Here is a 13191-nt window from a genome sequence, read left to right as displayed (position 1 = left end):
TCCTCGGTGATGGCCATACAGACTAGCAACCTCTCAACACATACACCAGTCTCGACCAAGCTAAGCACTCACCATTGCCGGTACCGTCAGTTCCCGATAGACGTTGGGCTGGTTCCACGAATATTGCAGGTGAGAATGTGGGCACGTGATCGCGAATCCTCCAAATGTAAGTCATGACTTCATCCTCAGCATAACGCTCTGTTCAGTTGTAGCTAGCGCCTTGCATCATATGTTTGTCCCTGGCCATCACAGCACTGCTTTTGGACATGATATTGCTAGCGGCGACTTTGACCTCGCAGGTCTCCGAAAGTTCCCATGAGATAATATTTCCCATCAACTCTCCATCCTGCTTACGCTACAGCTCCTGAAGCACTCTGATCTTGCATTTTCGCCTGTTTCTACCGTAGTACAGACTGCAGCCTTTCCAACTTCAACTCTCTAGAGGCTTAAGCATTACCTACAATGGCAAACCCCCAAACTCGCGCCTTCCTGGGACGGCATTCTTCCAAGTTATTACTGGGTGGGTTGAGTCTAGGTGGTGTATATGCCTTTTACGCCTACAGGGCGCCACAGCCAAAGGGCACCTACGAGCCCAACCCCATGCGAACGCCAGGTGTACAGAACATCGAAAAGGCTTATCAGCGCGGAGGAGCCACGTCTACGCATACAGTGGCGCACGGAGGAACGACACAGGGGCAGACGAATGATCTGACGCGTGACAATGCGGGGACGAGCAGGCCGAAAGGTTTCGATGACGAGCCAAGGGGTATGGGCGACGAGCAGAGAACCGACGGCCAGATGAAGGGAAAGGTTGGTGAGACGTTCGACAAGATGAAATACGGAACCTCGACCGATAAGTGAGGGATATCAGTCACAAGTTGGGAGGATCTGTAGCACGGACCAGTGCATCTTGACAGGCATGGCGTTTGTTTCTTGATGAACGGCTTACCAGACAATCTCAAATGACGTTCTTGAGCCGGGACTCATCTCGTTCTTGTCCGACCGTCTGTGTTGGCGCAAGATTTGTTTGGCGGGCTGCCGACGAGTCGTGGAAGATAGCCCACATCGTACTTGTACTCAAAGACTGCTTTTCGTATTAATCAGGTATTCGCTGCGGAGGGCTTACCGCTCAAGTGGCTCAACCAGTCCATAGTTCCCGGCACAGCTGGCAGTTACCACGTACTAGACCGGAGCTCACAGAACATTCTGCAAGCAGTCATCATGCTAGCCGACAGCAGTGACTTGTACAGAGCAGCGCTATGCGCGGGTCAAAGTCTTCGTGGAGCCCGTGGAAGGAGAGCGGTGGGTCCACGCTATGCGGTGGAGAGCCGACCCCGGATTCGCGTACAGATATAATAGTGTTTCCCAACCTCTAGCTACAACGCGATAGAGCTAATCTACCTCAGCCTTGAGCTAGACGCAGGATCACTGCGCTGCGGCGCTGTATTGCGCGACTCTCATCTTCTCGGACCGTCTGACCTTCCATCAGGCGACAGCGTATCAATGGCTCTAGGGATATGGGAGCCAGCGCGCGCTGACCATGTCCCCGGAACCGTGAATGTTTGGGAGGCCGCGCAACGAGACGCTGAGCTCCTAGAATCCGCGAGACATCTGAAAAAGACCAAAGATGGCCGCAAGATCTTGGTGCCTCAACCTACCAACGATCCAAATGATCCACTGGTAAAGCTTGACGGGCCCTCGCCCCTGCGCAGATACTGACGATAATAGAACTGGCCCCTGTGGCAGAGAGACACGATTCTCGGGATACTCTGTTTCGTCTCAGTCATCGCGACGACAGCCTCACCACTTCTTGCCGCGAACTCGACCACTCTAGCCATTCTCTTCAGACGGACTTTCCAGGACGCCGCCGTCCTAACAGCATACCACTTGGCCGGTGTCGGTGTTGGAGGCGTCATATTTGTGCCGAGTGCGAGAATATGGGGCAAAAGACATCTGTTCCTCTTCGGAGCGCTACTGATGATTGCTTCGTCGGCATGGGGCGGTGCTACGCATATCGACTATAACTACAAGTCCATCCTCTGGGCACGCGTCTTCCAGGGCATCGCCCTGGCACCATTTGAGGCTCTGGTCAATGCATGTGTCGGAGACCTATATTTCGTGCATGAAAGAGGCCCGAGGATGGCAATAACCAACACCTGTCTTTTTGGCGGAGCATTCCTCACCCCAGTGTTCGTCGGCATGATCTCTGCGGATAATAACCTTGGCTGGCAGTGGACATTCTACTTTATGGCTATCTTCATGGGACCGGGCTTCCTTCTGCTCTTGTTTTTCGTCCCGGAAACCGCCTACCGAAGACCAAAAGGACTTGAGTTGGATCTATTGGCCGACGACTCTTCTGGAACCCAGTCTCCCCCCCAAGCCATGGCAACTGGCGAGACTGCTGAGAAGCCTATACATCAGATGACTGTTTCAGAACCGCCACCGTCCAGAGCGACGCTGCTTCGGCGAATGTCGCCATTCAACGGACGCAAAACCGATGAGAGCTTCTTCCTGCTGTTCTTCCGACCATTCCCGCTTTTCTTCCACCCAGCAATTGCATGGGCCTGCCTAATTCAAGGCGTCATCATCGGCTGGACCGTCATTGTTGGCGTGATTTTGTCTCTGATATTCATTGGCCCTCCACTGTTCTGGAACGAGCGGCGTGCTGGCTTCATGTATGTTGCTGCCTTCATCGGCAGCATCATCGGTCTATTGTTGTCCGGCGTCTACAGCGAAGTTGTGACCAACTGGATGATCAGGCGGAACAAAGGCGTCTATGAGCCTGAGTTTCGAATCTTGCTTGTCCTACCTACCATGATTTTCTCGGCCATTGGATTGTTCGGGTTCGGCATCACGGCCTCGGACATTGTGAGATACGGCTGGATTGTCCCTGACGTCTTCTTGGCTTTTATCATCATTAGCATGGTGATGGGAGCGATCGCGTCCGCGCAATACCTGATTGACGCCCATCGCGACATTGCTGTTGAAGCATTCACTAACCTTCTCATCTTCAAGAACATCTTCTCCTTTATCTTGGCCTACTTCGCATACGGATGGGTCTTTCAGAGCGGCTTCAGAACGATCTTCATTGCCTTTGGCTGCATCGAGATATTTATTTGTTTTCTCAGCGTACCCATGTATGTGCTCGGCAAGCGAAACCGAGCATTCTTCCACAAGCACGACATACTGAAGATGTGTCGCTTGAAATGATTATAAAGATAATATGACTTACTGATAACATACATGCCATTGCAATCTACATCTTTAGTTCAAAGGGTTGTTGGAAGAGCCGTCGGGCCCAAAAAGGCTCGTTTGGCCCCGATCATGGGTGCCCTGCACGTTTCAACTTGACGGGAACAAGCGAGACTTTATCAGCTCGAACAGTCTGATATAGAGTCGTGGCTTTTCCCATCCACGTGTCGGGTGAGCAGCGGGGACTACAATCAACACGCGACCACGAACAAGTTGAAGTATTCTTACCTCATCTTTTGCCTCGTATTTCATGGACGGCGACAAGCCTCCAGGCGCGACTTTACCCCCCTTTCGGAAAATCCCTGTCGATAAGACCCATCACTCTGATCAAGTCACCATCTCGATTCGCATCAAGCGTGCTCGTTCGGTGCACTGTGAAACCGGCCTCTCAGCCCAATTCGCTGCCATGTCGTGGCGCCCCAATTTGCCCTTCCCACCGCACGGGAAATTAGTATCTTGGAGATGATAGCCGTTCAAGCTTTCGACCCCCTAGAACACTCGTCCCGCTTGTCTTCAACAGCCCTGCCGATCCTTCTGCGTTGCCGCTAGCCGAATTAGCTGCGTTTTGATTGCCGTCAGGAGTCGTGAACCTTTCCACTTAATCTTGGCTCTTTTTGTCGATGTTGACGGCGGTTCAAAGTTCGAAAGGAGAATGTTGTTGCACCGTCAACAGCTCTGAGTACGAGCCTGCTGCAACGATAGATATACGACACCAAGGAATAGAAGACAGATCCAGCCTCGCCGACACCTTGCAGCTCTCTCCAGTCGCGTGCATGGTTATCTCGACAAACAAGGAGACCCAGTTCAAGACGCGCTAGTCTCCATGGCGGCGACAGCCACCACAACGGTTCTACAACAGCCGTCCCATTTTGGCACACCACAACAGCATGCCATTCATAGTATGGCAGCGTCGACGACTTCAGCTACCGGCGGTATCAGCCTCGAGCAGTCTCAGCTCTGCCTAGTGTGCAAATCCATCTTCGATGGCCTCACGCCCCGCAATGAGTATGGCGAGGTTACCCACTATGGATTGGAAGCTCTTTTCACCTCCGCATCCCGCGGTTGCCATCTGTGCTTGACCGTCTCACAATCCATCGACCCAGACCAGTTCAGCTCATTCCAGAATCGTCTCGCCAAAGGAGAACGCGTCGAAAGCTGGGGGTTTGCCGCCGTCAGTCCCATTGCTAGAGATCAAGCGAGGATCAGATTTCGATATCTCCGGACTAAGAGAACCGAGGAAGAAGTTTACGAAGGCATGAGCACCTCCGAGAAGAGGAAGACGCGAATGATGATGAGTACGCCGTCGAGTATGGATCTCAGCAGTGGAAGCACCAGCAGTGACGGAGGCAAGGCGAAAAGGGAACAGATGCCGATTCTGGTCGAGTTAATTTTAATGAACCCCAAATGTGAGTGTGTTTTTGTCACTTTCAGGAGTCGATTTTGACACGCCTAGATGCCGTGGAACCCGGTGTTCGGAAGATCAGTCTTGAATCGATACATACCGGTTCGGCGGAAAGCTTCGACATTGCAAAGAAATGGATCGACGAGTGCATGTTCAACCACATGAAGTGCTCGGTTAACGACGGTGCTGGACCTATCTGGAAGCCAACTCATCTCCTGGATGTCTCTGTGAAAGGACCGAAAGGTGCACCGGGCATCAAACTCGTCGATGGCATGTTCCTGGACGCCTTTACCGAGTATGTCACCCTCAGCCACGTCTGGGGCCGATCGAAGGCTATCCGATTACACAAAGGCACACTGAAAGCATTACGACAGGGTGTGGCCATCAATAGTCTGCCCAAGACCTTTTCCGAAGCAGCAATGGTAGCTGACAAACTGGGCTATCGATATTTGTGGATCGATGCCCTGTGTATCATGCACGACAACGAGACGGCTGTTCTGAAGGAGATCGGGGAGATGAACAAGATTTATTCGAATGCGTCCCTCAACATCGCGGCAACGTCCTCACGCGATGATTCTGCAGGACTCATCTATCCTCGGAACGTCATGGCACTGCAGCCCTGCGTCGTGGAGGCCAATGGAGTCGGTGTTGCTGACGGCATGTACAAGATCCTGCGGTCGACCGTATGGCACGATCTTGTCGACACATCACCCCTTGCCAAGCGAGCCTGGGTCGTCCAAGAGAGATGTCTAGCCAAACGAACACTCCACTTCACACGTACCGAGCTGCTCTGGGAATGTCAGCAGATGTGCTGCTCGGAAGTGTTTCCCAAAGGATTACCAGCCACAATGACTGCACCCGCGGGCAAAGACTCAGTCGAGTTCTTCAACAAGCGCACCCACCACCAACGCCACGGCAACTGGCACCAGCTCGTCAACCTCTACTCGCGAGGTCGACTAAGCTACACATCCGACAAGCTCCTCGCCGTCTCCGGCCTCGCAAAGCAATACATGTCCCGCAACCGCCTCCGCGAAGCCGACTACCTCGTCGGCCTCTGGAAGCCCCAACTCCCGCAAGCCCTCCTCTGGCGCACCGACCGCGGCAAGCGCCCGCTCAAATACCGCGCCCCATCCTGGTCCTGGGCCTCGATCGAAGGCGACATCGCCCACCCGGAAACCGCCCAGGCGGCCAAGGAAACCTGCCTGGAAGTCATCGACAGCGAGGTCAAACACAAAGCCGACCCGTTCGGGCAGGTCGAGGCCGGCGCCAAGCTCAAGGTCCGCGGCTTCATGGCCCGCGGCCTCCTGCCGCGCACCAAGGACTACTGGGGCCAGGTGTCGTGCGAGATCCAATGCAAGCAGTCGTCGTCGTCATCGTCGTCGCCGCTGTCGCTCGAGCTCGAGAACGCGTATTTCGACGAGGACTTGCCCAAGTTGTCGGATCCGGCCGCGGGGGTCGGCATGATTGAGCATCTGCAGGTGTATCTGCTGCCGGTGATCGACGTCATGGACCGCGTCGAGGGCTTGATCCTGTGCTCGAACATCAAGAAGGGCGAGTTTCGCCGCATCGGTGCGTTTGAGGTCAGTCGGTACGACCAGGCGAATTGGGATCGCTTCCGTGCCGTGATGAAGGGGGACCCGGAGATGAATAATTATGAGGAGAGGTTGGATCATACTAACGGGTATTGGTTTGCCAGTGATTATACTTATACCGTGAACTTGGTTTGAGGAATCGACGTGTGTCCCCAAGGGGAAGGGGGCCCCGCCGGGGGGGGGGGGGGGGAGGGGGGGGGGCTTTTGCCAAGGTGTGAGTTTGGGAATGAAATGTGATGGATGGGAGGAGGGACGAATTGATGAAAGTGAGCTGCTACCAAGAAGCCACATTTCTAATGATTGATGCTAGTGCCGGCCAGGGATTTTTTCAACCGGCAAGATAGAGCCTAGAAGGACGACACCAGAATCTAACATGTATTTTTACTGCCGCGAGCAGAAACCCATTGAAGTTGAGAGCGAGACGAGTGAAATTGACCGGCTTTTCTAGCCAAGGCATTCCTGGACCCAACGCTATCAGGGCGGTTGACTCGTTCGGTGGGCCGCTTGATGGGTATCAATGCCACGTAGCTTTCCTCGTTTGCATGTCTCAGACTGCACCTGACCAGTGATAACGACACGCAGCTAAATCTATGTGGAGGAGGTTCCCTTTTGCCAGTCACCCGAATGTCATGAGAGTCTCCGCCGCCGAATCCATACCCACTCAGGGAGGTTTGAGAACCTCACAAGGACTTTCTGGTCATGTTTGCAGGACACCGGTACGCCAGGCGGCCTGGTCGCCAGAGTCGCAGTCCCCCTGAACTGGCGAGGCGCGCTTTGAAGCGCGTGGCAGGCGGCAGGCGGCCGAGGATCTGATTTGCCTCTACAATAGAGCCAAAAGCTCAGCATGTCCCGAAAATCCGCCATGTCATGTTGCCGGATCCCTCTCAAGTTCCTCGTGGCTCATTTGCTGCCCCCGAAGTCCAGTTTTCGCGCCACGCCCTTATATTGCGCATCGTCGACCACCTTCCCAGGTTTACTGGCCTCCGCCATAGCCATTGCTTCCCCGCCACCTCCACCTCTCATCGGTAGCTTGCCGGTCTCCGTCGGCCGGGGTTCGCTCGTCCAGTAGTCATGCTCAAGGGCTTGCCTCGCCGTCGCTCTCCGCCGTGGATCAAGCGTCAACAACCTCATTAGAAAGTCCACGCCAACGCTGCCCGCGCTCGGCAACGCCGTCATGAAATAGTTTTTATCGCGAAGAGGCACCTGCCTCTTGGGCTCGAACCAGTCTCGTAGCTGGCCGACGCCCGGCCAATTGTCCTCGCTGGGAGTGCCGACCACCTCGCAGATGCGCTCGATCTGTGCGATGGTGCCCTGCGAGGTATCGATCAGATCCGTCGAATCGACACGGCCGATGATGAAAGGCTTGCGTAGCACCAGCTCTGCGTAGACGCATCCCACGGACCACATGTCGACGGCCCCAGAGTAGTGCCGGGCGCCAAACAGGAGCTCTAGAGGTCGGTACCACATCGTGATGACCTGGTGGGTCATGCGCTCGCTGGGGTCTGCGAATGCACGAGCCAGGCCGAAATCGGCAAGCTTGATGCTGCCGTCTGCGGCTATCAGCAAGTTGTTGGGTTTTATGTCGCGGTGCAGCACGAAATGCCTGTGGCAGTAGTAGACGGCACGGCAGAGCATGCCCATCCAGGACTTGACATCCGCCGGCGTGTAAGGGACGGCCGATTTGAGAAATTCCTCAAGATTGCCGTTCGGGCAGTTTTCGAGGATCATGTTGACGTTTTGGTCTTTGGTGCTGAAGATATCGTACATTGCGATGATGGAAGGGTGGTTCAGTTCCTGGAGATACTTGATTTCGCGAATGGTATCAACGTTGAGTCCCAGTCGTGTTTGGGAGGGATCCACGCGGAACTTCTTGATGGCTATGAGGAACGAGGGGTCACTGCGTAGATGGCCTTCGTAGACGATGGCGAAAGTTCCCTCGCCAAGCTTGCGGCCCTTGACATACTTGTTACCGATTTCCTCATTGATCTGTTCAGCCATGTCGATATCGGCTTTGAGTCTCTTTGCAGGTGGTTCTGAAGAAGTTGAAGGTTTCGCGACCGACTTTCGCATAGCAAGCGTTGATACATTCGAGGGAGATGTGATATTGAGATTCGATGGTGAACGGGTGCCCAGCGGTGACACCACGTTCGATCTAGGTGACGGCGCCATGGTGAATTTGCCTCTTGCTTCAATAAATTCTCGTGACCAATGACACACTGTTTTCGTCGCTTTATACTCTGCCGCCCTCGTTTGATGCCCCTGCCCTATCCGCTTTGGCTAAGCCGGAAGCACAGTCGGATGAAGTCGTGCTGATTTTGACAGGAGGTAGCCGTACAAATTAAAATGAAGTTTTCTTCCAACATATGAGAACAAATTGAGAATAGGCGGCCCCCAAGATCAATGCTTGTGGCTCTCCGAAGAGGAGGGTGCTTCAGACAAGGCGACCAAGAAGGCAAATAGTCCTTGGCATGTTTGCACCTCGAAACGGAATTTTGGAAGCGCAGCTCTCCAAAAAGTTGCATGGGTGATCGACTTTCGGCGCCATCGTTTCCACACACGCGGCTCATCTCATTCCTTCTTTTGTCGTATTCAGAACTACACGAGGCTTGTGGTTTTATACTTCTAGCTTAGACAGCACTTTTGAACCGAGCTGTGTCGCTGATGCTCTCCTGAAGCAGCATTCTCTTTCTTCAGCCTCAACGATGGCCCTCCGCCGGCCTACCACCCTCCTCACATCATCCACACCTCTTTTCAGCACGCGCACGCCTTTCGTGTGTGCATCCTGTACCCTCCGCCATGCGCGTTCCGCTACCACCGATGCCACCGACTCCCCAGTAGAGTCTACCCTCTCGCCCGCCCAAGCAGCTCGCGTTCCGAAACCGACACCCTTCGTCCCCGATCCCCAGACGTTCCTCACTCTCATCGGACGCTCTCTCTCCAGTCACGCCAACAAATTCTCATCATGGGAAGAGCTCTTCACGCTATCGTCGGCGCAAATGAAAGCGAAAGGTCTCGACCCGCCCCGTACAAGGAAATACCTATTACGCTGGCGCGAAAAGTTCCGGAGGGGAGACTACGGGATTGGCGGCGATTTGAAATATGTCAAAGACGGCATCGCGGAATTAAGGGTGGTTGATGTCCCCAGCTTGGCTGCAAAGACGAATGCAGGGACAAGCCAGACCCAGGGTGTTGCGCAAGAAGAAGCTTTCGCAAGCACGAGTCACACCCCAGGCTTTACCAAGCTGGTGCTCAATGTGCCGATTGGCATGAAAACATATAAGCTGGAGCAGGGCCAAAGCACAAAAGACCTGAAGAAACCGCAAGGAGTGACGTTGAAGGAAGGCCATATCATTGCGGGCAGCTACGTGATGCCTATGAAAGGAAGCGATGGGAGTGCGGCAATGATCAAGGTCACGGAGGGCATGTGGGAGGATCGCAGAGGTCACAAGGTGCACGGTGGTGAGAGACGGAGAGCAGAGACGCTGCACAAGATGCGGGTGGCGGAGAGTCGGAAGGCCAGGCGGTAGAGGCGTGCATGACGTGATTGGGTTCTCATTCGAGGACAACATCGTGTGCTGGGCCTCGCGGTTCAGGCCTGCCCAAGGGTATGTAAAGAGAAGGTTGTGGTCACAACGACTGTGAAAAGTGTACACTACAGATGCATACTACGAGCATGGCGCTCCTCCGATGGTTAGAAACCGTGAAGGATTATGGTAGACTGTATACCTATGGTCTCGCACTCGATCATTGTCCTCTAACCCGTGCACTTCCACCCCCCCAGTATTGGAACCGGCCTCTTCTGAGCAGTGCCTCCCAAGGGTTGACCACTTCTGTCGAACCCTTCGACCTCCCCGAGCCAGGCTCCACCTGGACAGAGCCGTCCGCTTCCTCGACTCTGCGACAGTCGGCTTGAGAGGACAGCCACGGGTCAGCCGCCTCATCTAGTCTGATCATTCGCCTTCTTGCCTCCTGCGCTGCCGACGACTATACTCATATGCATGACGACGCGTCTGCCTCCCCATAGCTCAGATGTATCGTCGCTCCATCGAGCTCGTCACCCTAAGTGCTAGGCTTTCATACTGTGTCTGGCAACGTGCTGGCCGCTGACTCAACGCCCGTGCCATGACAAATGAGCCGAAGATGCCTATGCTGGTATGGCCGTGGAACAGAGACCTGCAGCTTGCATTCTCATGCACAAGCGAACGCTGTCACATGCGGTCCGAGTTTCACATAAGCAAGCAAAAAGACTGGAGTCTGTGGGTGCTCAAACAATAATGCCGGCGCGATATACTGGCAGCGAAGGTCTGTGCATCAAATCTGGCTGGCTGGTCCTTGCTTGCCAGTCACCGCCAGGTAGGGAATCCCATGTGGCTTCGCAGGTAGGATGGTGTCATGCGGCATGTATTCTCCGGAAAGTTGACTGCGATTGAAAGCTGTCAGAAACGGCGTCTGGGGCTTAAGCGAGGTACCGAGTACTTGTTGATGCTCGGTGAAGGCGCGTCGCCGGGGGTCCTAGCAGGCTTCGTATTTCCCCCACCCGACTGGGGGACCCGGCGTATGACCATGAGGACTAATCAATGCGGTCGGATGGCAGTCACAGCGGTCGTCACTCACCAGTCTTTCCACAGTGTCATGTGAAGGAGGCGTGATGCACGAAAAGACAGGCCATCATTATCGTACAAGCCGTGTTTACGCACCTTACTTTAGGGAGGCAGATACATTGCTATGGTCTGAAAGGATAGTCTCGACGTGTCGTTCTGTCCAGACTGAGGAAGTATATTTTCGTGATTTTTCGCGCTCACCCAATCACGGCCTAGGAACGAGTAATTCGTCGTCGTGATCTGGGTTCTCGACGCGGCCCTACGTGAAGCGGACGCGGCAAAGCAACGTACTACTCTCGCGTCTGGACGCGGCCAGTCAACGGTGCAATGTGGTTTAGACAGGCCCACATAGATACTCCGGATGTGCCCGGGGGCATCCAGTGCCTCCAGAGAGTGCGTGGACCGCGGCCGAAACGTGATCGGATTCTTATGCGTTTCGTCACGGGCCTTCTCCTGCGCCATCAAGCCACGCAGGTTCAAAGAATCTCTCAAATCTCCGGAAGTGTGAAGCATTCCGCTTTGGGAGGACTGTGGGCAAGTCTCGCCAGACGTTCACCCCGTTTGGAGCAGTATACGACAGAGTTAGAGAGGTACAGGATCATTGACGTCTTGCCTGCTTTACGGGACTGGACTTTGAAGACCCAGTCGACGAAGTTGCACTGACTCTTGCTCCGTGTTTCACAGTAGTCAACCAAGCCGAACCACTTCTGGACGGGCCGGCGGGCGCGATCGTCACGTATAGAAAGTCACTTTTGATCGCGGAGACGGGGACGACGGGGCACGAACCTTGCTATGCACGCCCAGGAACCAGGAACCACAATATCGGGACACTATCCGTTCGTAGTTTTGAGTCCGGACGCAGATATACCTACTGCGTACGGACAACGAGACGCCTCGTTCGGCTGCAGTCTGGCCTGTGAGCCTGCTGGTCAGTATTTAGGAAATGTTTTTCGGGTAAAATGACGGTTTGCTCACGAGTCGTTGATATCGAGCAGTCGGCAGATAGGGAAGATGCACTGGGTGCTTTAGCGAGCTTGTCCAAAAAGCCGATCAGCAGCAGAACTATCTGCGGCAAATGGGTCCCTTGCACTAGCGCCTCAAGCAACAGGAACACCGAATATGGTCGCCGCCCCGTCCCAAGCCACCGGCCTCATGTCTGCCTTCCATTTGCTCAAGTCATCTAGCTCGATCACGTCCTGTCAACATGTGTTCGTGACGGGACTAACATGGCTTGTGCATACCTGTCGCCCCTGATTTGCATCTTGTGGACGCGACACTTGATTTCACAGTTCAGATATAAGGGGGCAGGAAGTCGCCACTGAATACCCGTTGTGTCTCATCTCGTTAAGGGCACAGTCGAAATGAAGAATGCTTTAGAAGCGTGTAAGCGATAGGCTCGCCAAAGAACCATTTCATATGGCATCCAGGGGACTGGGATACCAGGGCAGTTTCGTGAGGAGGAATTTGGCTTAGGAGGGGTGATTAGCGGAGGCCCGGCCTTGTGACGATGCTCGACGATGCATGTTGATCCCCCCGCCAAGCTGTGTAGTACTACTGGGTTCTCCCTTTTATCCAGGCCACTTGCTATCGATAATTATCCCAGTCCTGTCACACAAGCGAAAAGTCCGGAACACAGGGACCGGAAGCAGCAATGCTGAGAGGTTAGGATGCCATGCTACATTCAGAGGTCTCAGCCTGTGCTGGCGGAGATTGGAATAATTGCTCGAAACCACATCCAGAAGCCGCCGGTTTTAAGGCTACGAATACGCTGACAGGTGCGACCATTGGGCAGTGCGGGCGTCGAAAGGCAACTTTTAGGCAGTCTCTAGCCTGAGGCTAAAGGGCACTAAGGCACCCTTAGCTGGAGATTGATACCTGCGCAGAAATTTGCTGGGATGGGCCCCTGTCTTTACCGACCCCCGTCTGGTCACTCGTGCGTGCGCATGCTTTGCTGCTTCTGCCCGTTCTCTGCTCGCTGTATGGCTCCGACACCCTCGTTGCTCTACCACATAGTCAACATTCCTCTTACCCTCCACGACCAATTGAGCCTCATTCTGCCTCCAAGACACAATAACCACGAGCAGCAGATCTCGGAGAATAATATATGGCCTGACGTCGCCGCCCGCATTCCGCTGTAATGCTGGTTCCCTGCTCCTTCCACTGCGACTAAGCGCATCATTTTCGACAATCTGAAAGAACACCACAACCAGCTGCTGTACAACCACGGCAACCCGCACACTCGCTAAAGATCCTTCCGTCAATTGACATCAGTCCCTCCTTCCTTCACCACTGTCGCTACCCCACCAGAACGCCGCGAAATCCAAAAGATTGAAGTGACCGACTG

General features: G+C 54.3%; 5 protein-coding genes across 5 annotated transcripts; 4 read left to right on the top strand and 1 right to left on the bottom strand.

Moving 5' to 3' along the window:
* Positions 1 to 462: 462 nt before the first annotated feature.
* On the top strand, positions 463 to 861 carry HMPREF1541_06724 (uncharacterized protein; the record flags this gene model as incomplete). Its single annotated transcript, XM_008721054.1, has 1 exon — positions 463 to 861. The coding sequence occupies one exon, from the start codon at positions 463 to 465 to the stop codon at positions 859 to 861; it is 399 nt and encodes a 132-aa protein (XP_008719276.1).
* Positions 862 to 1503: 642 nt separating this feature from the next.
* Positions 1504 to 3210, top strand: HMPREF1541_06723 (uncharacterized protein; the record flags this gene model as incomplete). The annotated part of the gene is made up of 2 exons (XM_008721053.1): positions 1504 to 1680; positions 1729 to 3210. The coding sequence occupies 2 exons, from the start codon at positions 1504 to 1506 to the stop codon at positions 3208 to 3210; spliced, it is 1659 nt and encodes a 552-aa protein (XP_008719275.1).
* Positions 3211 to 4075: 865 nt separating this feature from the next.
* HMPREF1541_06722 (uncharacterized protein) lies at positions 4076 to 6381 on the top strand (the record flags this gene model as incomplete). Its single annotated transcript, XM_008721052.1, has 2 exons — positions 4076 to 4658; positions 4706 to 6381. The coding sequence occupies 2 exons, from the start codon at positions 4076 to 4078 to the stop codon at positions 6379 to 6381; spliced, it is 2259 nt and encodes a 752-aa protein (XP_008719274.1).
* Positions 6382 to 7146: 765 nt separating this feature from the next.
* On the bottom strand, positions 7147 to 8415 carry HMPREF1541_06721 (uncharacterized protein; the record flags this gene model as incomplete). Its single annotated transcript, XM_008721051.1, has 1 exon — positions 7147 to 8415. One exon carries the CDS (start codon positions 8413 to 8415, stop codon positions 7147 to 7149), a length of 1269 nt encoding a protein of 422 aa, XP_008719273.1.
* Positions 8416 to 8948: 533 nt separating this feature from the next.
* Positions 8949 to 9773, top strand: HMPREF1541_06720 (uncharacterized protein; the record flags this gene model as incomplete). Its single annotated transcript, XM_008721050.1, has 1 exon — positions 8949 to 9773. The coding sequence occupies one exon, from the start codon at positions 8949 to 8951 to the stop codon at positions 9771 to 9773; it is 825 nt and encodes a 274-aa protein (XP_008719272.1).
* Positions 9774 to 13191: the final 3418 nt, after the last annotated feature.

This window comes from Cyphellophora europaea, assembly GCF_000365145.1.
Source record: "Cyphellophora europaea CBS 101466 unplaced genomic scaffold supercont1.6, whole genome shotgun sequence".
Lineage (NCBI taxonomy): Eukaryota > Fungi > Ascomycota > Eurotiomycetes > Chaetothyriales > Cyphellophoraceae > Cyphellophora > Cyphellophora europaea.
Note: the sequence above shows the minus strand (reverse complement) of the source record. Positions and strands in the feature narration are given on the sequence as shown.